The sequence below is a fragment of the Lissotriton vulgaris genome, chromosome 6 (genome assembly GCF_964263255.1).
Source record: "Lissotriton vulgaris chromosome 6, aLisVul1.2, whole genome shotgun sequence".
Taxonomy (NCBI): Eukaryota; Metazoa; Chordata; class Amphibia; order Caudata; family Salamandridae; genus Lissotriton; species Lissotriton vulgaris.
Window position 1 is genome coordinate 1,831,174,224 of NC_141694.1, and position 27,513 is coordinate 1,831,201,736.

The following is a 27,513-nucleotide window of genomic DNA, read 5'->3' on the forward strand; positions in this document are numbered from 1 at the left end:
GTAATGTTTGTGCTGCCTGTTCATTGGGATGTGTCGGTAGGCATCTTTGAGGTCTATGGTGGCCATGAAGTCTCCGTCCCTTATCTGAGGAATGCCCTCTTGTAGTAACGTCATCTTGAACTTTTGTGTTTTTATATACTTGTTTAGGAACCTTAGGTCCAGGATGGGTCTCAGTGTTTCGTCCACCTTTGGTACCAGGAAGTAGGTTGAGTACACTCCCTTGTTCCTTTCTCCGTATGGTACTGGTTCGATGGCCTCCTTTTGGAGGAGTTCCTTCGCTTCCTTTTGAAGTAGCTCTAGCTCCTTTCCTGACTGCGCCCTAATTTTAGTTTCCTGTTTGGCGGTGTCTTTTCCAGTTCTATGTAGTATCTGTACTGTATGATGTTGAGTATCCATTTGTCTGTGGGTATCTTCTTCCACTCCCGGAAGAAATGACTTAGCCTGTCTCCTACTGGTGTTACATGTTAGTTGATGCTTGGTCCGTGTAACCCTCTGTTGGTCTTGTTGTGCTCCACCCTGGGAGGAGTTGCGTGGGTGAAAACGTATTGCATGACGGAGTCACTTTGAGGTGGGTTGTTGGCCCCCTCTTATTTTGTCCATGTCCGTTTGCCCTCCCGCGAAAGGACTGGCCCCTTTGCTGGTACTACCAGGTTTGTTTTTGATGCCCCTGTTGTGTTTGGCTGTCGCCCTGGTGGGACTGTTGGAATGTCTGGTGTGACGTTCCTGGCTGGTTTCCCCCTCTTCTGTTTGGTCTCCGTGACAGGGTACCCCTTTTCATCACCCTGAATTGTAAGGCCCACATGGACCTTGCAGTTTCGTTTTCTTTTTTGGAGCTGGGTGAGCTTTTTATCCACCGGCGTACCAAACAGGGTCTCCCCATTGAGCGGGGTGCTTAGAATGTTGTGCTGTACCTCTGGTTTGAAGCCTGAGATCCTGAGCCAGGCCTGCCTTCTCTCCGTGATTCTTAACATCATCAGTCTGCTGGACGTGTCAGCTCCATCCAAGGCTGTTTTGAGGCAAGAATTTGCCACATTTTCCCCCTCCTCAATAAGGTGTGAAGCTCTTTGTTGGTACTCGTCTGGGAGGTGCTTGATCAGCTGTCCGATCTCATCCAGAATTTGGTACTGGTGCCTGTTCAGCAGGGCGTTTGTTTGCCATGCGCCAGTGCATTGCAGCATTTCTTTCTATCTTTCTCCCAGTTAGGTCCATCCTCCTGCTCTCCTTGTCTGGTGGTGGCCCTGATGTTTGCACATTTGCCCTTTTCCTGACGGTCGCCGCAATAATGGAGTCCGGTGTAACTGATCCTCGGATGTAGGGAGGATCCTTAGAAGAGTGTTTATATTTCTACTCCGTCCTAGGCGGGACGGACCTGCATGTTGCCGGTTCCTTGAACGCCTCTTTCCCCTGGGCCATAACACTCTCCAGCATGGGGAGATACTGGCTCGTAGTTTGTGTAGGGAGCAGGGTCTGCTTTCGGCTTTTCCTCATCTAGCTTGACTCCAAAGGCTGTTGCCGCGTACTTGATGACCATATTGTAGACCCCAATGTCATCTGGCAGCGAAGGCCTCAAAGGGTACTTGTCCACGGCCTCTTCTGGGCTTTTGGTGGCTAGGTCCTGTGTCCCAGAGGATGCCGACGGTCGTCCGCTGATAGTCGTCGCCCTCCTCCTCGTAGAAGGCTTCTTCCTCTGTATGGTCTTGGGACTTTTCGGCAGCCCTTCGGTGTCTAAGTCCTCGTCCTCCTCCTCCTCCTCTATTTCAACGATCACGGTCTTTGGCTGCGACGGAATCACGAACCTCTTCATCTTTTCGTCAAACTCCTTTCTTTGCAGGATGTTATCCATTTTGGCCTCGAGCAGTCTTTTCTTTCTCTCCAGTTAGGCAGCCTGTTCGGCGTCAAACGGTTGGGCTGATCTCTTTGACGTATAAGTCTACGTCGAAATGGCCTTCGGGTCCTTCTCTTTCGAAGTCGTTCGATCCCTTTCAGGGACGTGCTTCGACGACCTTAGCTTTTCGCCGGTCTTCGTTGCCTGGGAGTCCTTTTTCGAAGGATCCGCTGGGCTGTTTGTCCTTGGATGAAGCTACGGCCATCGAGACTTTCAGCACCAGTGCTCCCTTCGAGGACTTCGACTCTGTTTTTCGAGAGTCTGACTCAGACTTTCGAGGGTGTGTCGGGGCTTTAGGGGTCGTCTACTCTCTTACCTCTTTAGAAGCCTTATCGGTCTCTACGACTGTGTAGTCGTCGTCCTCTCCGGCGACGTTGTCCTCCTCGTCGCTAGAGAGCCCCAGGTCCCGAACGGACGGCGGTTGTCCCTTGCCTTGCATGTTGTAGTTGGCTCTTCTCTGTCCCTCTCCAACCCGGAGCAGGCATTGCAGTCCTTGCTCTAGTGGTCGACCGGTAGGCAGAGGTTACAAACCGGGTGCTGGTCCTTCTGCGCGTATTTGTAGTGGCAGTTATGGCAGAATTTAAAAGGTGTCTTGTCCATTTCTTAAGCTCAGGGGGCCCCCTGTGTGCGCATTCTCCGTTGGGCGTCGAAGTTTTCAAAGTTCTCCTTCTTCGTCATCCCGGTTCGATGGTGTTGTTCCTCATCATCTTCTCAATCTTTTCCGTGCAGAATTAGTCTTTTCTGCGTCTTCTTTCCTCCAAAACTCTGGAGCCCCTTGGGGAACAATCCAGACCCAACAACGGAAAAAGAATCTGAAGATGGCGCCCAAAGGTAGGAGCTTCCGCAGGAAGCGTGCCGACGTCAAAGGAAGTACACCAAAAGGTGAGACATCGACGCCCACCCGGGCTACGAGAAAAAAAAAAAAAAAAAAGAAAGAAAAGACTACGATTCCGGACCCAACCACTAGACTGCGGAATAATGCACAGCATAGTGAATCCAGAAAGATTCACGCTGCAAAACGTTCCTAATGATCTTTATCTCCACAGTATCCGTTTCTTACTTTGTTGGAATGGGATTTAGTAGTAAAACTAGGGTTGAGGTTCAGCGAGGAAATGCAAGGCTATTTTATACAAGTTTAGGTAGTGTCTGAAATTTGTGTACGACAAAGAAAAACACTAATTACAGTAAAACTGCCAAACTACTTTATTATGTGCAATATGTGTAGACAAGCGTGAGCAGAAACTATTTAAGGAAATATAGGCATAATTCTAGCCTAAATTATTTTTTACGACGATTAAAATACTCTGAATGCGGTTTGTGCCCTGTCCAGGCATGGACAAAGTAGGCATAAGGAGCTGGGAGTAAGGGGACAAAAATGGATTGTAGGAAGAAATCAGTCAAAGGTCCAGAATTCTTCCACACAAATAATGAGAACTGCAGTAGCAATAGTATGGTACATTTTCACGTCCTTTCTAGAGTTTGAGGAAAACCGCTAAGTCAGCTAGTATTAAATATTAAAACATTAATAAAGAAAATGGATTAGATATCCAATCGCTGCTTTGACACATTTAGACATCAGCATACTAAACGAAAAAATCTGAACAGATGTATCGTAATAAACAACTGCTGCTTAATGAAACATTACAGAATAGTCTCTCTCTCTGACAAAGAAATAAAGATAAATGTGAGTAGCAAAAACTATCTTTTGAGCACTGGGGAAAAACATGGATCTAGTAAGTCAAGGAGGTCTTGGAATGGTCAGGCTTATGAAGTAGGTTATGATTTGGAAAATGGGGCTACTGCTTTAATCCCTTCGATGCTTGATGACGGAGCGGTTCCGTCATCAGCATCGGTTGGGCTGTGCTGATGACGGAACCGCTCCTTCATCAGTACAGCCCTGGGGGGGTGGAGGGGGCCGAGCGCTGGCGCTCCCCCCCCTTGTGCAGCGATCTTGGTTATTTTTGCAGGGGTGGCAGCGGAAGACTTTCCGCTGCCACCCCCTGGCCCCCCACGCTTCCTGGTGACCTCAGCGCACACAGTGTGCGCCGACGTCATCAGGAAGCGCTGGACGCGCTGGAAGCCATTTGTTTCCAGCGCGTCCAGCAGACAGGTCGGTGTTTGGTGCTCCGGTGGGGCGGGGGCCGTTTTTCGGTGCCTTGAGGCATCGGGGGGAGGAAACTGTTTCCTCTCCCCTGATGTCCCAATGCAGGGCATTCCTGGTGCACGATCGCGCACAGTGTCGCGATCGTGCACCAGGAATGCCCCACTAGACACCAGGGATTGTATTTGGGCATATGAATTTGGGCAAGGGTCGCTTCCTTTGGGGTCCATAATGTGTTTCAGACATTTCTCCCCCCACCCCCACCCCCACCCCCCGCGGCTGATCGGCCGTTTTTTTGGCCGATCTGCACCCAGGGAGGGGGGGGGGGGGGGAGTGTGTACATAATTAGGGCAACTAGGAAGCGAACCTTTCAAAGGTAAACAAATCCCTGATGACTAGTGGGCTTTTCTGATTTTTGGGCCGCATCTGGACCCGGGGGGGGGGGGGGGGCAGAAAAGCCCACTAGACACCAGGGATTGGATTTTATTTATAAAGGAAGCGACCCCTTGGGCAAGGGTCTCTTCCAGGGGGCATTATAAATATTGTAGACTGTTCTGCCCCCCCCTCCCCCCTGGGGGCCGATCGGCTGGTTTTTTTTACCGTTTCTGGACCCAGGGGGGGGGGATAGAAAAGCCCACTAGACTCCAGGGTTTTTTTTTTTATAGGGGAGACCCCTTGGCCAAGGGTTGCTTCCTTGGGCCCATTTGTTTTCAAAAGTATGTTCTGCCGTGTCTTTATTTGGCCTCTCTGCCCTCCGTTGGGTTGCTTCCAGGGGGCCAACGTTTATAATGATTTATAATCTTCCCCCCTTGGGGACAAGCACCCCATTTGTGACATACCCTGTGACATAGCCTGTTGTAATGTGTGTTTTTGTTTCTTCTAATGTGTATTGTTATTTTTCTCTTTAGATTGTTGCAGTGTGCGGTTCCGTTACTGGTGGTTCTGTTCTGCTGTTTCTGTAGTTGCATGTGTTTGGGAAGAGACCTCTTTTTTGTTCAATTGTAATGTAATTGGTTTTTTTTTGCAAAGTGTGTAGTAATACGAGTATGTTTGGTTTCTGTTTGTTGTGATTGTAAAACAAGTTTTGCATTTGTTATTGATGTGTCCTTCTGTAGATGTAAGTTTTTTTTTCCTCTTTCTAGTGGGATATCGTGGTTGCGGAGGACATTGCTGTGCCTGTGGTTGCGGTATTGCTGTGCCAATAGTGCGGCAAGAGACATCTGGGCTGCAGCCTGGGGCTGCTGGACTTCCAGTTGGTGTGTTGAGACGAGAGGCAGCTGGGCGGCAGCCTGCGGCTGCAAGACTTGACGCTGAAAGTTCTGACCTCTGGGTTGCACCAGGCATGGTGCAGCCGGCATTGCCTGAATTTACTGGTGTTCCAGGGTGTAGGGTGAATACTGAAAACTTTTTGCCTATTGATTTTTTCAAGTTGTTTATGGATGATGTGTTTTTGGCAGAGATTGTAGAGCAGACTAATTTGTATGCTGAACATTTTTTGAGGGTGAACAGTGCCAGCCTTAAGCCCCACGCTAGAGCTACCCGGTGGACTCCCACAAATTTGGAGGAGATGAAAAAGTTTTTGGGTTTAACTTTTTTGATGGGCTTGCTTAGGAAACCATCAATGGCTTCATATTGGTCTACTAGTCCCTTGATGGCAACAGCTATATTTACGGCAGTCATGAGTCGTGATAGGTATTTGCTTCCGCTTCGGATGATGCATTTTGTTGACAATAGTCTTGCTTTGCCACGCGATCACCCTGATTGTGACCGTCTTTTCACGATTCGGCCTGTCATTGATCATTTTGTTGATCGATTTTCTGAGATCTTTTATCCTGGCAAAGAAATTGAAGTGGATGAGTCTTTGCTGTTGTTCAAAGGCCGCTTGGTATTTTGGCAATACATTCCTAGTAAGAGGGCACGCTATGGAATCAAACTGTATATGCTGTGTGACAGTGAGATTGGATATGTCTCTAATTTCAGGTTGTACACTGGTAAGGAATCCAGGATTAACCCCCCTGGTTGTCCGTCGACTTTTGGAGTGACTGAGAAAATTGTGTGGGAACTTGGTCGTGGATTTTTTAACAAAGGCCATCATTTGTATGTCGATAACTTCTACACTGGTGTGCGGTTGTTCAGGGAATTGGCCAAAGTGGACATTGTTGCACAATCCGCTCAAACCGTAAAGGTTTCCCAAAAGAACTTGTTTGTCGAAAGCTTGCTCGGGGACAGTGCAGTGCATTGCGTTGTGAGGAGCTTCTAGCTGTGAAGTTTTCAGACAGGAGAGATGTCTACATGTTGACTACAATACATGATGAAAGCACTGAACCGGTGACTGTTTGGGGTCAGGTTGCAGAAGTGCGCAAACCTGCGTGCATAATGCACTACAATAAGTACATGGGTGGTGTTGACAGAGTAGATCAGAGGTTGGAACCGTATGCTGCTCTTCGTAAGGCTTACATTTGGTACAAGAAGTTGGCTATCCATCTCTTCCACTTGGCAACCTTTAATGCTTTTGTTGTGTTCCAGCAATCTTGTCCCCAGTCAAAGATGACTTTTGAAAAGTTTCAGGAGTCTGTAATAGGCAGCCTTGTTTTAGCGGAACAGGCAAGTGTTCCTAGAGTTGGAGTGGTGGAGGATGTTGCCAGATTGAAAGATCGCCACTTTCCTGATACAATTCCTCCTACAATCTCAAAAGACTTTCCCAGTCGGAGATGTAGAGTCTGTTGGCGAAGAGGTTTGCGGAAGGAGGTTCGTATGTACTGCCCCGACTGCCCTTCAAACCCCGGGCTGTGTGTACCTGCTTGTTTTAGATTGTACCACATGCAAAAGAATTTTTGGGAGTATCAATGAGTGGTAAAGTGAACTGGTTGGTCTTATTGTTCAGTTTCAAAGTTTTTATTTGTGTAGTCTTTTTAGTTTAGTTGTTGAGTTAGTAGATTTGTATCAATTTGCAATTTGTTTTTGTTTTATTTAAAAAAAAAAAAACCCTTAAGTATGATGTTGGTTTGCGTGTAGTGTCCATTGTCTGACGGTGTGCATGGTTTGGCGCTTGTCTGGCGGTGTCTGGGGACTGGTGCTTGTCTGGCGGTGTCTGTGGACTGGTGCTTGGCTGGCGGTGTGCGTGGTCTTGCGCTTGCCTGGTGTTGTGTTTGGATTTGTCCTTGGCTGGTGGTGTGCGTGGAGTGGCGCTTTGCTGGTGGTGTGTGTGTGGAGTGGCGCTTTGCTGGTGGTGTGTGTGTGGAGTGGCGCTAGGCTGGTGGTGTGTGTGGAGTGGCGATAGGCTGTTGGTGTGCGTGGAGTGGTACTTGGTTGTGTGCACGGAGTGGTGCTTGGCTGGTGGTGTGTGGAGTGGCGCTTGGCTGGTGGTGTGTGTGTGGAGTGGCGCTTGGCTGGTGGTGTGTGTGTGGAGTGGCGCTTGGCTGGTGGTGTGCGTGGAGTGGTACTTGACTGTGCACTGAGTGGCGCTTGGCTTGCGGTGTGCGTGGAGTGGCGCTTGGCTGGTGGTGTGTGTGGAGTGGTACTTAGCTGTCGGTGTGCGCTGAGTGGTGTGTGGCTGGCGGTGTGCATGGTCTGGTGCTTGGATGGTGGTGTGCGTGGAGTGGCGCTTGGCTGGCGGTGTGTGTGGAGTGGCGCTTGGCTGGCGGTGTGTGTGGAGTGGCGCTTGGCTGGATGGTGTGTGTGGAGTGGTACTTGGCTGCCTGTGCATGGAATGGTGCTTGGCTGGCGGTGTGTGTGGAGTGGCGCTTGGCTTGCAGTGTGCATGGTCTGGTGCTTGGATGGTGGTGTGCGTGGAGTGGCGCTTGGCTGGCGGTGTGTGTGGAGTGGCGCTTGGCTGGATGGTGTGTGTGGAGTGGTACTTGGCTGTCTGTGCACGGAGTGGTGCTTGGCTGGCGGTGTGTGTGGATGGCGCTTGGCTTGCAGTGTGCGTGGAGTGGTGCTTGGCTGGTGGTGTGTGTGGAGTGATACTTGGCTGTCAGTGTGCGCTGAGTGGTGTTTGGCTGGCGGTGTGCATGGTCTGGTGTTTGGATGGTGGTGTGCGTGGAGTGGTGCTTGGCTGGCGGTGTGTGGAGTGGCGCTTGGCTTGCAGTGTGCATGGAGTGGCGCTTGGCTTGCAGTGTGCGTGGAGTGGTACTTGGCTGGTGGTGTGTGTGGAGTGGTACTTGGATGGTGGTGTGTGTGGACTGGCGCTCGGCTGGCGGTGTGTGAGTAGTTACTTTCTGTTGGTCACTACACACACTGCTAGTTGAGTGACACTCCACGCAGTCCATCATTTTGTGTTGTTGCAATGTCAGAAATGTGGGCGTGTGAAAGTGATGGGCCCTTGAATGGTGCTGTCTGCTGGTGTGAGTGTTGAAATGGGATGGGTCCACGGCTGGCGGTGTGAATGTTTTGTATGTGTCACACGTACGAAAGGTGTATGAATGCCTGTAAAGAGGTAGGTGCCTTGACGTGGCTTTACAGCTCACGAGCTGTGAGTCAGTGGTTCTGTTTCATACTTTCAATTATACGCAGTGCATTTCATTTTTGTGAAATTACTTGCGAATAAAATTGTATGTACTGAATCATCACTCACCCTCGTGCCAAATCCAACCAGAATGTGCGTGTGCTTGCGGATTAGATGGCTGTGCAGTAATGTTTGTCTTTTATCTCTTTCTGAAGTAGGGTGTACCTTGTCCCTTTATTGTGATTGTTGTAATGTGTTGCTGTTCCTTCCGGATGGTGTCAATGGTCTGGTTTGTAACAGGTATGAAAGGTGCGTGAATGGCCTGTAAAACGGTTGGTGCCTTGTCGTGGCTTTACAGCTCACGAGTTGCGAGTCACTGGTTCGGTTTTTATGCATTTATTTATTGACAGAGCATTTCATTTTTTGAAATATCTTGTTAATAAAATTTTATGTATTGAACCATCACTCGCCCTCTTGCCAAATCCAACCTGTATGTGTGTGTCTTTGAGGAATAGATAGCCGTGCTTGAATGTTTGACTTTTGAGTAACTCTGTTGAGGTGTACATTATAGCTATAAATACTCGGGAGAACAAGGGAAACGCTAGGTGGTAGGACATTTTTGCCGGTACGGAGATCTCACGCAAAAAAGTTTGGAAAAGTGATTTTTTTACCTAATTGTAAGGTTTGCAAGGTGTTCTGGGAAGGAAAACGTTGGGGGACCCACGCATACCATACCTCCCTGGACTCCCCCGGGTGTCTAGTTTTCAGAACTGTTTGGGTTTGGTAGTTTCCAAAGATGCCCGCCGAGCCCCGGTCCAAAAACTCAGTCCCCCCCCCCCAAAAAGAAGGTAATGTTGCTATTGGTTATTTAAATTTCTCCACCGTACGATTTGGACCTGTTGCAGCCACTATGCCTACCCACGCAAGTGAGGTACCATTTCTATTGGGAGACCTGGGGGAACGCTGGGTGCGTGGAAATTTGTTGATCCAAACAGATTCCAGAACTTTCCACCACAGAAATGTGAGGAAAATGTGTTTTTTTTGGGTCAAATTCTTAGCTTTGCAAGGGATTCTGGGTAACAAAACCTGGGGGTAGGCAGTCGAGTCACCCCATCCTGAATTCCCCTGGGTGTCTACTTTTCAAAAATGTATAGGTTTGCTTTGTTTCCCTAGGTGCTGGCAGAGCTAGGGCTCAAAAACAAAAGGTAGTCTTTTTGCCCAAAAAGGGCAAGATTTCACTGGGAAATAGAGGTGCGACCACGTTGCGTTTTGCGCTGTTTCATGTCGCAGCCACTATGCCTACCCACGCAAGTGAGGTACAATTTTTTTTGGGAGACCTAGGGGAACGCTGGGTGGGTGGAAATGTGTTGATCCACGCAGATTCCAGAACTTTACACCACAGAAATGTGAGGAAAATGTGTTTTTTTTGTCAAATTCTTAGCTTTGCAAGGGATTCTGGGTAACAAAACCTGGTGGCAGGCAGTCGAGTCACCCCATTCTGAATTCCTCTGGGTGTCTACTTTTCAAAAATGTATAGGTTTGCTAGGTTTCCCTAGGTGCCGGCAGAGCTAGGGTGCAAAAACTACAGGTAGGCACTTTGCCATAAAAGGGTCAATTTGTAACTGCAAAATTGAGGTGTGACCACGTTGCATTTTGCACCGTTTCCTGTCGCAGGCACAAGGCCGACCCACACAAGTGAGGTACCGTTTTTATCGGGAGACTTCGGATAATTCAGATTTGTAAATCAACTATTACCAATTGAGCTTTCATGCATTTCTCCCTTTCAATGAAAGACATTGTGTAAAAAAGAAATGTTTTTGAAAAATGACCAATAATTCTCATACTAGTATGAGTATTCCCAATTTTGAAAATGTGCAATTATATACTGTTTCTGAACTCTATATTTTGTACCCAATTCAGAAATACATAGGTGTCTTTCATACAGATTTTTCCATGTATACATTTTCCAAGACAAAGTGCTCTATACCCAGTAAATGAAAAAATACCATTGCAAGTTGCTGCTCAGTTTTTGGATCTGGGTTCGTCGGTTCTTGGTGAAACTACAAGTTCTATATATCCCCACAACCAGGAAGGTCTAACGGATGTAACTGTATATTGCTTTCCAAGAGCTGTCAAGATTAGAAAAAGTTATAGGTGAAAACGTTGAGACAAAAGGCAGTTTTTTCCAACAAATTTTTAATTACTCCAATATTTAACTGTTAGTTTCTATAAAGAAACCTTCATGGATTTAGACAAATGACCCCTTTCTGAATTCAGAATTTTGTCTACTATTCGTAAATGTACAGCTTTCTAGGATCCATTATTGCTTTCAAACTAATTTCTACCATTAACTGGAAGGAGGTGGAAAGCTCTAAAAATAGCAAAAATAGGCTATGTCCCAGAAAAATGCCAAAACTGTGAAAAATGTCGGTTCTCTGACTAAAGACTGTCATTCCCTAAAAGCTGAGAAAATGGAGATTTCTGCCTCACAAACTTTCTTTTGATAACATTTTCAGGGAAAAACCCAGAGGGTTTCATTTGCAGCCCGTTTTTCCCATTTTTCTGAAAAAAACAAAAATTTCACTATATTTTGGTTAGTTTCTGGGACCCCTCCAAGGGAATCCACAAACCCTGGGCGCCTTTGCAATCCACATGATGGTGGAAGAAAAGGACGCAAATTTGGCGTGGATACCTTATGTGGTCAAAAAGTTACAGGGGCCTAAGCGCGCACTACCCCCAAATCGCCAAAAAAAGGCTTAGCACAGGAGGGGAAAAGGCCTAGCAGCGAAGGCGTTAAGTTCAGACCGGTAAAGGGACGAAGCAAAATAGAAATTAGTCTAACGCCTGCAAAGAGATTAGACATTGGTGAGCTAGTTTTGTTTCAGTATACTGGAAAGCTGGAATGGCTCTCTCCAGTTAGAGAAAAAAAAACGGCTTGCTTGTCAAGCTCAGATTCTCAGGCCAGCTGCAGTTTTCAAAATGGTATAAATAAAGTTTTATCTGGGTTTTCTTCGAGTGCCAATCATGCTGTTCTGTGGTGCACAAAAGTAGAAGTTACCTTGCCACAGATCATTAATGAACCCAGCAGTAAGGGTAACCGAAGGAGGCCCACACAACAGCTGTCCACGTGGGTCACCACGAAATGCAGCACAATCTGCATTTCTTAGAAGCCAGTCCTCTATGGCAAGCAAAACAAGCATCTGCAATGCAATAGGTCTGGCATTCACAAAAGTTTGAGCTATTGGCATTGTAAATGACAATGTCTTTTATTTATGTTTTTTTGGTTTTAAAACAGAGACCGGACGACAACGACGAGGAGCGGCAGTGGTATCGGTGGTGGTATTGGTGGTGGTGGTAGTATAGGTAGTGGTGGTAGTATAGGTAGTGGTGGTGGTAGTATAGGTAGTGGTGGCGGTATTGGTGGTGGTATTGGTATTGGTGGTATTGGTATTGGTGGTGGTGGTATTGCTGAAACAGACACAAGAATGCCGGGTTAAAGTGATTGAAAGCAGGCACCCGTCTTACGAGGGCAGCCGTGCTGCTTAAAGAAACACAAGTGGTTTCAGCTGAAGCGGTGCATGTCCGGCATGCAGTAAGAGAAACTCAAAGTAAATAGTGCTTACAGACTAAATAACAGGTCCTGTGTTACAACCAACGTAAAGTGGCCAGTCGCCATGGAAGGTTACAAATGGAGACAAGGCAGTAGTAAGGAGGGTCTAACAAGCCTATTAATGAATCGGAAGGCAGCATTTACGAAAGATAATTACACAAGCCAATGAAAAATATGAGGGGGGTGGGGAGAGTGGGCGCTGGCTTCTCTCTTATACTCTACTACAGAAGTCTCGCAGTGCGAGTAGCGCATGCGCGCTGCCGCTAGGCTTGACCAAAAAATACTACATGAGAGGACAGAATGGAGGGTCGAAGGTCCACAGTGTAGCTCGATTGACACTTTACAAATAATTTTATAATGTGGGCTCTACATGGATATAAGGGCCAAGCTGCCACTGCCACTGCGAGACCAAACACAAAATAGCACAGGGTAGCCAGGAATCCCCACACTAGAGTTTAGCCCCTCTTCATTACCCTCAAGTGTAAAGGTCTGGCTGGCCCCCTATGAGAAGGTGACAGGTTGCTGACAGACACATGGTAAAAGGAAGCAGATGAGGGAGCCAAAAGGAGGGAAGAAAATGCATCAAGTGAAGAGGCAGAGTAGAGAAATGAGCGTTGTGTTGGTGTACCTAGTCCTGAGCATGGGGGAGATCTGGATTTCACTCATAGTAGTGTGTAGAGTTGATAAAGTGCAGCTGACCAGTCTTTCAGGCACACCGATTGTGCCGATTAACTACAGGTTTTATCCTGTGCGGAATCCTGACCCAGCCAACTCGGCAGCACAATCCGAAAGTCTGCTGAGAAACGGCTTGATTGGCAAGAGAAATTTTGCAGCAGAGACAGGCTCTCTGCACCCATTGGGGTCCACCAATCATATCACGACATGGGACAGCTGAGAAATGAGAAGTAACATAATAGAGATGTGGAAAAGCAACGATACTAAAATGTGTGGAGGCAGTCTTGATTTAACATATTGGGGGAGGAGGATGTATCTGAGCACCGAACGATAAAGCTACAAGACACTGTGCCACCTCGCTGTGTGTTAGCAACACCTGCCTGCAGAGTAATGAACAATCAAACTCCAGCTTTAGTAGAAGCAGGAGCATCGTTAAATCATTTAGCTTCCATAGTTAATTTGCAAAGGAAGCCTCAGTTGATGCTACTGCAGTACAATTATATATAAAACAAGAGCAGCATTAAATGCTATGCACAAATAATTACTAATACTTAAGAACTGATGCATTTATTAGCAGGCAATAATCGTACATACACCTAAATTCTGTCATACATATGCAGAACCAACTTAATAGCAGCAGGGGCGGCTCCTCCACTAAGGCTGAGTAGGGTCTCCCCACTGTTCTGTGAGCAGTGTAAAAAAGTAAACTAAATCTATAAAAACCAACGTTATTATCATTGTAGTTTTCCTTCCTACTCTGGAGAGGTGCGAGTGGCCCAGGCTGGCCAGTGCAGGGGGCAAGGGAGGAGTGTAAAGCACACTATAAAGTGTGCATGGCGGTTTGACCGGCCCAAGAGAGCAGGTCTAACAGGCATGCGCTCTTTGCAAACATGCGAAGCCTCCAAGACCCTGTCTGAGCGCCGATCCACTGAGCTAAGACCAATCACAACGCTGCTTAAGGCAGCGTTGTGATTGGACAGGGGATTCCTGGAGGCTGGGAGCTTCCTGTTGCGGCGCAGAGGAGACAGAGCAGAGGCAGCACCCAGCAGCACCCAGGTAAGTCAGTTTATTTTTATTTTTTTCATTTCCCCCCTCTGACAACAACAGACCACTGGACGGAGAGAGGTGGTTGAAAGCCTGTAAGTATATTATACGTACAAAAAAATATAAAAAAATGTCCCGACTAGGGCCAGACCTAAAAAAAATAATTTTAAAAAGTCAATGGAACTCAAGAAAAACTGACAAATGAAAACTTGAGTGTTGTGAGGGAGGCCCAAATGGGAACAATATCACAAATGTCACAGGACCAAAGAGTGGCCACTTGAAAAAGTTCAGACTCATTCCACCTTTGCCAGCACCATTTAAGATGCTTCTACACGTGCCTGCATTGCAAAATAAATAAATCCAAAAATGTATCCTAAATAAACTTGCAGCGTGAGAAATGTGTTGTTCCCATTTTAATCCCTGGATTTTTCGCTGTTAAGACTCTCTGGTTTATGTTCTTCAGCCATGAATGGGTTTCACTACAATTATCTCACTTTCTGTATGCTCTGGTACCATGGATTGGGAGTGCTAACAACCAGGAAGTGTGCCCTTAAAGATACCTGGAAGACAACAACATCTTGGACCCATCCCAGTCCGGATTCAGACGAAACCACAGCAACGAGACAGACCTCATCGCAGCCACAGACGACATTAGGCGCCAACTAGACATTGGCGAAATATCAGCCCTCATCCTCCTGGACCTGTCGGCCGCCTTCGACATGGTCTGCCATCGCACTCTAAAGACACGCCTCCTAGAAGCCGGAATCCAAGAGAAGGCCCTTGACTGGACCACGTCCTTCCTCTCCGGCAGAGCCCAGAGTGTCCGCCTCCCACCCTTCCGATCCGAAGCCTCTGACATCATCTGCAGCGTCCCCCAGGGCTCATTCCTCAGCCCGACGCGGTTTAACATCAACATGGGCCCCCTCGCACAAGAGGCCCGCCCGCTCGACCTCAACATCATCTCCTATGCCGACCACACCCAGCTCATCCTCCTTCCTCACAAGGACCCACACACCGCCAAAACCAACCTCCATGAGGGAACAAAGGCCATCGCCGACTGGATGAGAAGCGACCGTCTGCAGCTGAACTCTGACAAGACTGAGGTACTCATCCTTGGACCCACCCCCTCTGCCTGGGACGACTACTGGTGGCCGAACACACTGGGAACAGCACCAATACCCACTGACCATGCACGCAACCTAGGATTCATCCTGGACTCCTTCCTCTCCATGGCTAAGCAGGTCAACTTTGTTTCCTCCTCCTGCTACAACACCCTCCGCAGGATCTACAAGTGGATACCGAATGAAACAAGAAGAACGGTGAGACAAGCCTTCGTCAGGAACAGACTGGACTACGGCAACACACTCTACGCAGGAATCCCAGCCAAACACCTACGACGACTACAACGCATCCAAAACGCCTCCGCCCGACTGATAGTCAACGTCCCCGCCGCAGCAACATCACCCCCCACCTGAGACCTACACTGGCTCCCCGTCGACAAGAGGATCACCTTCAAGCTCCTCACCCACGCACACAAAGCACTCCACAACGCCGAACCAGCTTACCTTAACAGCAGACTCAGCTTCTACACCCCCACCAGCCTCCTCCGCCAGCCTCGCCCCTGTCCCCGCATCCAACTAACGACCTACGGCGGCAGATCGTTCACCTACCTCGCCGCCAAGACCTGGAACACAATCCCTACCCACATACGGCAGACCCAAGACCTACTCGCCTTCAGAAGAATCCTCAAGACTTGGCTCTTCGAGCAGTAGCAGCACCCCCACCCCTCAGTGCCTTGAGACCCTCACGGGTAAGTAGCACGCTCTACAAGTACTCTGATTGATTGATAAGGTAGGGCGATGCGCAGTTTGGGCAAGAGGCCTTAGGCTTAATGCACATGAACATGTGTGCATTCCTGTGTGGGCGGACAGTGTGAAACCACTATCTCACTTAGCCGGGTTTCTGTGCACAGCTAGACTGTCGCACAAAGGACCCTTCATGGATTGCTACTTACCTGTGCAGACTTTATAAGTGGCAATATTAGTGTGAGTATGTACATAGAGTGCTTTACGGTATTCTACACTATGGGTGAAAACTGAACAAAATTACAGTTTCATTATAGGTAGGCCTATGTACCAATATTATGATAAATCGAGCTACCGAATGCACATCGACATTAATTTCTACATATAATTAAGTCCTTTTGGCACGTCAATATTTGTTTTTTTCTGACTCGGCTCTTGATTGGAATGTAACAGGCCAAAGACGTTCCAGATTGTTTTTATGCTGAGTGAGCTCCTGAATAAGAACTGCAAGGAGACTGATGTATTTTAATCTCCAGCTAACACAGATGCACCTAGGTCTTGGAACAACCTGCTGGTACAAGTTGATTACCCTGCCTGACATCTGGATGATCATAGACCTCCCCCATTCAATAGGGCCGTTAGTCTGTAATCCGGTCTACTTTTCAGAGAGGAGAGGGTGGAGATGGACTATCCATGTGTTTCACACTGCACCATGTCTGGGCAATCTCAATCCCACAGAAAGAAAGCAGGATAGCCAGCCGTGGGAGATGCTGCTCTCTGACGTTTTAGAGGCAAATGAGGAGGCAGCTGTGGCAGTCAGGGGGCAAGGCTTAGGCTCGCAGAGAAGGTCTTTCAAGAGTTAAATTAACAGCGCCAATTTGGAAATTCACAAAATACTGTTCGGAGGGTTGTGGTACAGGAGTGAGGTGACTTCGTAGGACTGGGCAGTGGTGCCTAGCTTCTAGAACTTTCCACCTACACTTTTAAAGTCCCTGCACACACAAGGGAGAGACTTGGTTGAACAGTCTGGACCTTGGTAAAGCCACGGTCAGCCCAGCTGGAGGTGGGAAGATTCCAGACACCAATGCAAAGACACCAATGCAAAGACTTCAGTTTTTAGTTCGCACCCAGGGACTAGGACTTTTTTTTTATCAAGGGCCAGTTGCACTCCTACTCCTTCTACACTGCCCTCCCTCCCCCCACTCAAAAACACTGGGGGCAGTAAAGGAATGGTCTTGTTGGGGAGACTCTGGAGGGTTCTCCTGGATAGTATATTGACTGGCCTTGCAAAGTGTGATTTCCAGAAGAACGCCCCTCCTCGGACTACCACTGGCCAAGGCACTCTGCAAGTGGTCAAAGGAGGCAGTAGGACCTGGAGGGTTCAGGCAGAAAGGACACACTGCCTTGGAGCCATGGGGCGGAGGACCTTGGACCAAGGAGCAGTGTCAGGTGCCCAGAGAGTTCTGTACGAGTGAAGAGCAAACATCAGGCACCACAACAATTGCAAAATTTAGAGGCGATGGTGAGGCCTTGAGGAACCGCTCCTGGTGGCTGGAGCGAGCCACCAAGAGCAAAATGCACCTTTCTCTGTGCAGGGTATGTATATGTATGTGGATTTTATTTGTGTTGCATAGTTACGTGTCATACTTCTGCTTTTATTAATGTGGTGACACTACATGAAGTGTGGGAAAAACATTGAAAACATCTCCTACAATGCTAGGCTGCAGCAAATTCAATTCTCTCAAGAGCAGAGGGCCTATACATCCCCCTATGTGGTCTGTAAGATAAAATCGAATGGGCAGTGTAATGTCCCCCCCCCACCAGGTCACAAAGTAAGACTTTTTCCATCTGATGTGGGAACACTATTCTGGAAAGAGATCCTTTAAACAAGTAACCTGCAAAGAATTCCACCCAAATCCAGAAGCCTGTCTTGTGTCCCTAAACGAGGTAAGGAAGGGACCAGATTTGTGGATCTACTATTCATTCAAGCTAAACGAACTATCACAACTATGGATTGAAGAAAGAAATCAAACTATTTACAGCCAATGACAGCATACACTACACAGAAGCACGTGGTCTGCGCAACTATCAGATTGCCAGTGAATCTAATGAGCTACATGTAGCATTTTTAGAAAACCCGAAAGACAACACCCCGGCCCGCCTAAACCCTGGGCTAAATCTCTTTACCGATGGTGACAAAAGATCTCATAATAACTACACCAAGGTTTAACAGCGAGATGACTGAACTCTGTATATACAGGACCCTCATTTCACAATTAGCAATGTATTCCGTTGTGAATATAGAAAGCCTTGGACATGCCAGTTACCTGCTCTAACGTGATCTCTTTTTCTGACATTAGCTGGAGAGAAGGCCCCAGTTTCATAGCTACACTTAGACATCATGCATACTCGACATAAGCAATTATGTAATTGCTACTTTTCTTTCCCCATTACGCTATTTTTATTTCATGTTTGATTAATCCAACCTTAAAATGGATTTCTTTTAGGGAACGGCGATTCATAGATTTAAATGGTCAACTCTCAATCTCATAAATAATTATGACTCTGCAGAAGGGATTTATGTAAAGTTACCTATGATGAACATACATAAATGTACATATATTGAGTTTATGTATGACTTTTGCAACATATGTAATTATGTATTGCATAAATGATGTAATTGCTGTTCAAACAATTCCGGATGTCAGGCCAACAAAAATAAATGTAAAAAAATGTGTTGCCACCCTTATAAAGCCAGAGGGCCTGCCTCTTAATAACTGCACCCCATTATATTGTGTCTAGTGTGTGTAGGATATTATGGTTTTAGGGTTCAGGGCGCTCACTAAGTGGTGTGAACTGTTAAGGTGTCACAATAGGTCTTTCCACCGGTCATTTTGTCTATATTTGCAAACTTATTTTTGTATTTATTATTGTGTGTGTGATAAAGTACTTTTCCTTTTTATAAGTAAAAGCACGGACTAGACTTGATTTACTGAATATTGTTTGTGCGCCAGTGTACGAAGTTACTAGCCCACACCATCTCCACTGAGAAGGCTTTTACTCCGGGGTCCCGCTACCCTGAGAAAGTGCTTGGTTTCCATTAGCCAGAAAATTGTGAACTAAGTACTTGAGAGGGACCCATATCCTTCCCAACTGATAAACAGCCTCATGATTAATTTACCACTGCATCCCCACCAAGGACTAAACCTTATAGCAATGCTTAATATTTGCATAGAGAGCTCTTTTCTCCTTGCCATGGTCTGAAGTCTTTTCCAACAATCAGGCAGTCACACGGTTTAATTTGTGACGAACAAACTCTAGCAGCTTGGATGTAAGGGCATTAAGCATCACCACCTGCAGTGCAACTACACCTACCTAAAACCTGGCACATGCAAAGGGGCTACTTCAATGTTCCTTTCTAACCATAAATGAACACAACGCGAGGCATCATCGTTTGTCCTGACAAGAGATTGGGGATGTCCAAAACATGAGGAACATTCCAGAGGCCTTAGCCCCGAAAGAACCATATCATCAACTTAAAGGAAGATTGTGGTCTGGCATACAGCACTTGGAGGTAACAAAATAGTTATCTTTTTCCATTACAAATTTTATTAGGTTCTAGCAACTGGACAAGGCAGTGTTGGACATGAATGATGGCACTATATTATTTGGCCAGGACTGTGTCAGTCTTGTAATGTTGGAGGACCTGGGCCGTGGAGGGACCAGAAAGGCTATTCAATTAAACAGGAAAGTGAGAAATGTCTCCATAGTCTCCAAGTTTGAGGTTCAAAGACTTTAGCCAATCCTACCGTGACATAATGGGGTTGCATTTTCTGGTGGCAGTGTCAAAGTCCTGGGACATCTTTAGTTTACACTTCTGACTCCTGCCTAGATTAAGCATTAATGGACACTCTCTCTTGGCAACAACTAAGGCAGTAGACCCATCAAATTCATGCCACAAAGTTTACCCACTACTTGCTACAGTGTCACTGGACGGTCTCAAAGAAAAAGAATCAGACTCAGATTGTTTCCCCTTACATTCAAGCTAAATAGTTCTCTGGAGGCCTTAGTAGAAGATGCTTGACAGAGTTCCACAGATGGTCGAAGGAGCGGTAGAAAAATAAAAGAAAGATGAAATCTCTTAGAATATAAAGTTCCAGTTTATGGCACTGAGCCCACCAGGTACTAAGAGGGTTGAACCTGTAAATTAGGAGAAGTGCAGACACTGATGAGTGCAATGAGCCTGGTCCTCTAATGACTACAAGAGAGTGTTTTTCATAAACTGCATTTTGCGTTTCAGGAGCTAGAAATAGGAACATAATTATAAGCTGATTTCACAAATAACTTTTGTCTTGAAGTTAACTATTTCAGTAGTTAGAGTTTATCCACAGAAATGGGTAGAATTGAAATCCCTGTTCTAGGATCGCTAGTCAGGGCATGAAGGGCGCACAGAAACAGTTTTTGATATCCAAAACCAGTTGCAAGAGCTCAAGAACAAGGAGCAGGCAGCAGTGCCGATCATCTCTAGGTCTATGCTCAGCAGCATCTGGCACAATGGACAATGAGCTTCTCCTCACCAGAATTAACCCTGTTTTGGGAAAAAGTGGTAGGGCTTTGGATAGGATCTTTTTACCAAATCACTATCAAGTTCGCTTAACCAATGTATTTTTTTTAAATCACCCCTGAAAAGTGATGTGGTCAGGTTTTGGCCCTATCTATTTCAACTTCTGTGTAATACAACAATTCTTTTGGCCGGTGTCCTGTCTGTGCTTAAAGGCCACGACTCAAGTGCCCCACAATCTACCCTTTTAGGCATTAGACATGGGAAATCTCTATTTCAAACTATTCCCAGACGTTTCTACGGAATGCAAATGTCTCAATGCGCCAAAGGTATTGCATGGAAAATATACAAACATTTCAAAATGAGATTTATGAATTTTGTATAGATTAGCAAAGTTTGATTATAGTAAGAATCCCCAAAAAACATAAAAGCTGAAACAAGACTAACTTGTTTTAAGGTCTCGCCTAGCGAAGCAGCGCATGCGCCGCTCGCCTTAGTGAGACCTATTGTCGTCGGTTTGGTGGGCAAAGGGGGACATGTGCACGAGCACGGCTGGCAGGGTTAGCACAAGCAGATGCGCTCGGGCTCGGCTCCCTCAACGCTCGCAGGAGAGGAGATGTGCACGCATACGGCTCGGCTCCCTAAACGCTTACATGGAGTGCTTCCATTTTCCCCTGGACACAGACATGGCCTCCGAGATTCAGCGGCCGTTTTGAATCTACTCCTCTGCTGCTGATCTGTGTGTGTGAGCAGGAGTGGGGGTGAAAACCTGCTCATCTGTAATACCGTGGGAGAGAGCATGTCTTCAGAGCCATGAATACAGCAGTCGCAAGGCCTCACAATTCACACTGTGGAGGCACAGTGAGACTAGACTCCACAGTCGCACATCCCTGGCGCAAGGGCAAAGTCAGACACAGCACTAGACTTATTCCCACATCAATACTACCGGGGTACATCCCCACATACATACTGTATAGGATCAAAGGCCCCCTCTTCACCTCCAGTGCAAGGTCTCAGTCCTATACAGATGTGTGCCACTTTGTAATTGCAGTGTACAACAAGCATTTGCAATGCAATAGGTCTCGCATTAGGAAAGTTTGAGCTATTGGTATTGTAAATGACACATTTTTTATTTATGTGTTGGTTTTGAAAATAGCAAACTTAATTGCTTTGTCATTTACAATGCCAATAGTTTTAACTGTTGCAAATGTGACACCTATAGCATTTGTAATGCAATATGTGCTGTATTTACGTGACTTAGATGTATTGATATTTCAAATAACAATGGCTTTTACAGTTTTTAATAATACTGAAATAAAAGTTATTGTAATTTATAATAGCAGTAGCTTAAACTTTTGTAAAAAAAATTGTGAAGAATATGTTAATTGTATTTTATTGTGATGAAAATCCAAGAACAGAAGTGAAATATTAACATCTTTTTGTGACATTTGTAATAAAGCTTGAAACATTGAGAGAACATATTTGAACCAGTTGTTGAATGGTTGCATAGATTGATGCTGTGGTGGCGACGAGCGATGCTGTGGTGGCGACGAGCGATGCTGTGGTGGCGACGAGCGATGCTGTGGTGGCGACGAGCGATGCTGTGGTGGCGACGAGCGATGCTGTGGTGGCGACGAGCGATGCTGTGGTGGCGACGAGCGATGCTGTGGTGGCGACGAGCGATGCTGTGGTGGCGACGAGCGATGCTGTGGTGGCGACGAGCGATGCTGTGGTGGCGACGAGCGATGCTGTGGTGGCGACGAGCGATGCTGTGGTGGCGACGAGCGATGCTGTGGTGGCGACGAGCGATGCTGTGGTGGCGACGAGCGATGCTGTGGTGGCGACGAGCGATGCTGTGGTGGCGACGAGTGATGCTGTGGTGGCGACGAGTGATGCTGTGGTGGCGACGAGTGATGCTGTGGTGGCGACGAGTGATGCTGTGGTGGCGACGAGTGATGCTGTGGTAGCACCTAGTGAGTTGTATTTCCCATGAGTGATGCTGTGGTGGTGTTGAGTGATGCTGTGGCGAAGCAATAGATAGATAGAGTGAGGGCAATAGAGTGAGTGTGATAGATAGATAGAGTGTATTTATGTTGCATTGAGTAGTGTAAGTATGAGGTGTGTAATTATACGGCACTGAGTGGTAATATGTGGAGTGTATTTACATTGCATTGAGAAGAGTAATTATATGGGGTGTAATTATGTGGCACTGAGTGGTAATATGGGGAGTGTATGTTGTATTCAGTAGAGTAATTATGTGGCACTGAGTGGTATTTGGAGTGTATGTTGCATTGAGTGCAGTGTAATTATGTAGCATATTATGTGGCACTGAGTGGTATTGTGTGGAGTGTGTGTTGCATTTAGTAGAGTGTACTTATGTGGCACTGAGTGGGATTTGGAGTGAATGTTGCATTGAGTGCAGTGTAATTATGTGGAGTGTAATTATGTGGCACTCAGTGGTATTTGGAGTGTATGTTGCATGGAGTGCAGTGTAAATATGTGGTGTGTAATTATGTGGCACTGAGTGGTATTTGGAGTGTATGTTGCATTGAGTGCAGTGTAATTATGTAGCATGTAATTATGTGGCATTGAGTGGTATTGTGTGGAGTGTATGTTGTATTCAGTAGAGTGTAATTGTGTTGTGTGTAATTTTGTGGCACTGAGTCGTATTGTTTGGAGTGTATGTTGCATTGAGTTCAGTGTAATTATGCGGCGTGTAATTATGTGGCACTGAGTGGTATTTGGAGTGTATGTTGCATTGAGTGCAGTGTAATTATGTAGCATATAATTATGTGGCACTGAGTGGTATTTGGAGTGTATGTTGCATTGAGAGCTCTGTAATTATGTGGCAGTGCAGTGTGTGTGGCAGTGCAGTGTGTGTGAGGCAGGGCAGTGTGTGAGAGGCAGGGCAGTGTGTGTGTGAGAGGCAGGGCAGTGTGTGTGTGAGGCAGCGCAGTGTGTGTGTGTGACAGGCAGCACATTGTGTGTGAGGCAGTGTGTGTGTGTGTGAGGCAGTGTGTGTGTGTGTGTGTGTGTGTGAGGCAGCGTGTGTGTGTGTGTGTGAGGCAGCTTGTGTGTGAGGCAGCTTGTGTGTGAGGCAGCTTGTGTGTGGCAGCGCAGTGTGTGAGTGGCAGCACAGTGTGTGAGGCAGTGCGTGTGTGAGGCAGTGCAGTTCATGTGTGAGGCAGTGCAGTTCATGTGTGAGGCAGCACAGTGTGTGAGGCAGTGTAGTGTGTAGCAGGGCAGTGTGGTGTGTAGCAGGGCAGTGTGTGTAAGAGGCAGTGCAGTGTGTGACTCACAGTGCAGTGTGTGTGATAGGACAGTGCGAGTGACACACAGCAGTGTGTGACTACGTAGTGTTTGTGTGTGTGTGTTTGTGGCAGCGCAGTGTGTGTGAGGCAGCGCAGTGTGTGTGAGGCAGCGCAGTGTGTGTGTGAGGCAGCGCAGTGTGTGTGTGAGGCAGCGCAGTGTGTGTGTGAGGCAGCGCAGTGTGTGTGTGAGGCAGCGCAGTGTGTGTGTGAGGCAGCGCAGTGTGTGTGTGAGGCAGCGCAGTGTGTGTGTGAGGCAGCGCAGTGTGTGTGTGAGGCAGCGCAGTGTGTGTGTGAGGCAGCGCAGTGTGTGTGAGGCAGCGCAGTGTGTGTGAGGCAGCGCAGTGTGTGTGAGGCAGCGCAGTGTGTGTGAGGCAGCGCAGTGTGTGTGAGGCAGCGCAGTGTGTGTGAGGCAGCGCAGTGTGTGTGAGGCAGCGCAGTGTGTGTGAGGCAGCGCAGTGTGTGAGGCAGTGCAGTGTGTGTGAGGCAGCGCAGTGTGTAGCAGGGCAGTGTGTGCGTGATGCAGCGCAGTGTGTGTGAGGCAGTGCAGTGTGTGTGTCACAGGGCAGTGTGTGTAACAGCGCAGTGTGTGTGATAGGACAGTGTGAGTGACACACAGCAGTGTGTGACTACGTACTGTGTTAGTGAGGCAGCACAGTGTGCAACCAGTCTGACAATTTGTACTGACAACCAGTCAGTACAAATACTATATAAAAAGTCGGTGTCAACTGAGAGTAAGTTATGCGTTAAGGCACCCAACCTTTTAGGAACAATGGTCGGACTTCAGTGTTCACATTGTTTCATAGTGAATCAATGGTTGTTTAAGCCATATAAACTCCACTTGTTGACTAGTAACATGGACATATAGTGAATATGAATCACACTGCTAATTTGACATTATGCATAACAGTGCGAAACAATACCGCTGGTACTGCACAAGATTTTACAGTTTCAAAGAGCTACTCTGTGTAATAGTGTTTCTTACGACATTGAGCTTAAGAATAAACCGGCAACATTAGTAAGCACAGAGCATGTCAGATACGCGGTTATTCTATCAGCAAATCTGAACAGCAGCCCAAATGTAAAACCAAGCTTCTGCCGGCATGCGAGAGTGAAAATACCATGCCGGAACTAGCTAGATTTTTCGCAAGATTATTCGGTTTCAGAGAGCAGGTCAGTGTAATAGCGTTGAATAAAAACGCCAGCATTAGTAAGCACAGAGCATGTCAGATGCGCGGTTGCTATATCAGCAAATCCAAGCCGCCGCCCAAATGTAAAGACAGATTTATGTCGGCAGGCGAGAATTAAGATAACATGCCGGTAATGGCTAGATACAAGTACTTACTAATTAGTCTGTTTGTCAAAATCGAAAAAGGCATGCTTCAGCCGCCAAAGTCACGGAGATGCATTCAAATTAACCTACATCGAAGTGCTATTTTAAACAATGTCACATCTTCGGATTTGTTGGCTACGTCATGTGACCTTCCAGTGAACATGAGTAGCGTCATCTTGGGTGTAACGTCGAAACAAAAGTCGACAAAGATTGGGTATTTCTAAGCATATCGGGTTTTCGACAAACAATAGTTATTGTGAAGGCAACCCATCAAGTGGTCGATATCTATTAAATACCTCAATGATTGTAACAATTATCTTGAGATTATCTTAGTCACGTGGATGCTCCCAGAATTGGATAGGTTAGCTGGGTCATGTGACCTGTCAAAGATCTAAACAGCGTTACGATACCAGGAAGCCAGGCAACCTTTGTTAGGACGGGGGCGGTGCCGGACACGCGACCGGAGCTTCCCAGGAGGCAGGCTGCAGTGGCTGGCGCATGGCTCAGGTGCAGAGAGAGGAGAGCCCTGCGTGCAGCCGGGGTCCGCCAGGGAAGCCAAGGAGCGGAGTGCCGGTGTCCCTGTTGACGTCGGAGTGAGCAGCCCGGAGTCCTGCGGAGTAGAAGTCCCGGTGAGTGGGGCTCCGTGCTTGCGTGTCTGTGTGTATGCAGGGGTAGGGGTGGGGGGAAGAAGGGGGGAAGGGGGGGGGCGGCAGCGTGTGTGTGTGTGTGTGTGTGTGTGCGTGCATGCAGAGGGGTGGGGGCTGGCTGTGCCCCGGTGAGTGGGGCTCCGTGCTTGCGTGTCTGTATGTATGCAGGGGGTGGGGGAGGGGGGGAAGGGGTGGCAGGGTGTGTATGTGTGTGTGTGTGTGTGTGTGTGTGTGTGTGTGTGTGTGCGCGCGCGCGCGCCTGTGTGTGTATGCAGAGGGGTGGGGGCTGGTTGTGTCTGTGTGTGAGCAGGGGCTGTGACTTACACTGCGCAGGCGCGGCTCAGACGCGCACTCCCGCGGTCAAAACTGAGACTGCAAAAGCGCGCGTCTGACTCGTGTCCACTCTCCTAAATACAGGCCACATTAGGTCTGTAGCAGACACTCTCAATGCTCACGCATTCAGAGTACGTCTGCTCGACCTAAAAAGTGATGGATCAAATGTTAGAATTAATCCCAGCCACCGTTAATTACTCGGGGTCCCATCCCGATCCATCTGTATTTTGCACAGCATGCCTCCTCAGTTTGGACCCAGCTATATGCAAATCAGTCTTCACCCTGCTCCAGTCAGAACTGTCCAGCCCTAACTGCCAGGCCTGGTCCTGTCTGATCCAGAGCACAAGCGACCCAGGACTGGTTTCACCGTAATTGGGGGTCTTCAGTCAGGTATATCTTGGTTCCTGTGGCACAGCCAGCATGAAACCTATGCCTGGACATGTCCTCCGCACCAAGGGCGGAGCACTGAATTATACCAAACAAGCATTTGCAATGCAGTAGATCGCACATTTGCAAGAGTTTGAGCTATTGTCATTGTAAATCACTACGCCTTTTATTTATGCGTTTTGAAAACCTGCAAGAGGTGCACAAACCAGCACTTTGTACAGATAGTCCTTGCTTATGAGAAGCAAGGCTGGCAGTAAAATTGGCGCAGTTCTTGCCAGTCTTGCTTCAGATAGTCCTTGCTTATGAGAAGCAAGGCTGGCAGTAAAATTGGCGCAGTTCTTGCCAGTCTTGCTTCTCGTATAAGTACAGAGTGCATGTTTACGCTCCTCTTGCAAGTTTTCAAAACACATAAATAAAAGGCATTGTCATTACAATGTAAATAACTCAAACTCTCGCAAAAGCGAGACCTATTGCATTGCAAATGCTTGTTCTTTTCTACTAAGGAAATGTCATTCAACCGAAGGAGATGGTCTACACAAAACAAACTGCTCTGTTTCCTACCTGCCCTGCTGAAACCAGACCACAATAAAAATAAAAGATAATTAGTTCACTTACCATATCTGTAGCTTGATCTTCTTTCCTTGTAGCTCAACCGTTTTGATCTTGAAGTCAATTCCTACAAGAAAAAATGCAATTTTTCATTTACTGAACGCAACCGTTCCGCATTACAGCATTCAATGGGCTTTAAAGTATTCACAGAAATCAAGTTTTTATTTAAAAAAAAACTGCCGCTGTACACCAGGATTTGGATTTCCGCAAGAACAGCATATATTCCACAACTTAAATTATCACTTGACAAATCATTTTATCATGGTTGATATTCTTTCAGTGCGAGAATGTTTATGAAATGAACATGTAAAACGTTTCTTGAGGCTTAAAAGTGTTATTAGGTTAAATCTACTTTTATACACAGCAATTAATTGACTTGTCGATTTTCACCTATTGCGACTCGAACCTATCAAGTTTCGAAGACTCCGAGAAAAGGATATATAAAATGAAGCTCGAACAATATCATTCACTTATAAAGAAAGCTTGTGCGATCTATTACTCTGAAAGAATTAAGATAGCAGATAATTCAAAGGAATTATTTCGAATTTTTTAAAAGAGATATCCTCATTAGAGAGAACAATAACCCATATCTCAGGTTCGGTAGAGGCATGCAATGATATTGCGGAGTTTTTTGCGGAAAAAGTATCCGAGATCTAAGATTCTTTTACTGATGATGCCCGGAATGGTTGTACACAACATAAAGAGCAAATACTAGATTGGGGCGAAAACAGTATCCAACAATTTCTCTGCCCCCCTCTAAAAGATATGAAA

At 46.9% G+C, this 27,513-nt stretch overlaps 1 protein-coding gene across 2 annotated transcripts in view; it reads right to left on the bottom strand.

The window, feature by feature from the left end:
- The window catches only part of RAB10 (RAB10, member RAS oncogene family), a 274,345-nt gene that overhangs the window by 124,435 nt on the left and 122,397 nt on the right, over window positions 1–27,513 (bottom strand). For both annotated transcript variants that reach the window (XR_015296706.1, XM_086928101.1), the window contains exon 2: window positions 26,749–26,809. Coding sequence is in view for 1 of the 2 variants with exons in the window: in XM_086928101.1 (XP_086784227.1) it covers window positions 26,749–26,809 (61 nt within the window). In the remaining variant the exon portion in view is untranslated. The remainder of the gene's footprint in view (window positions 1–26,748; window positions 26,810–27,513) is intronic.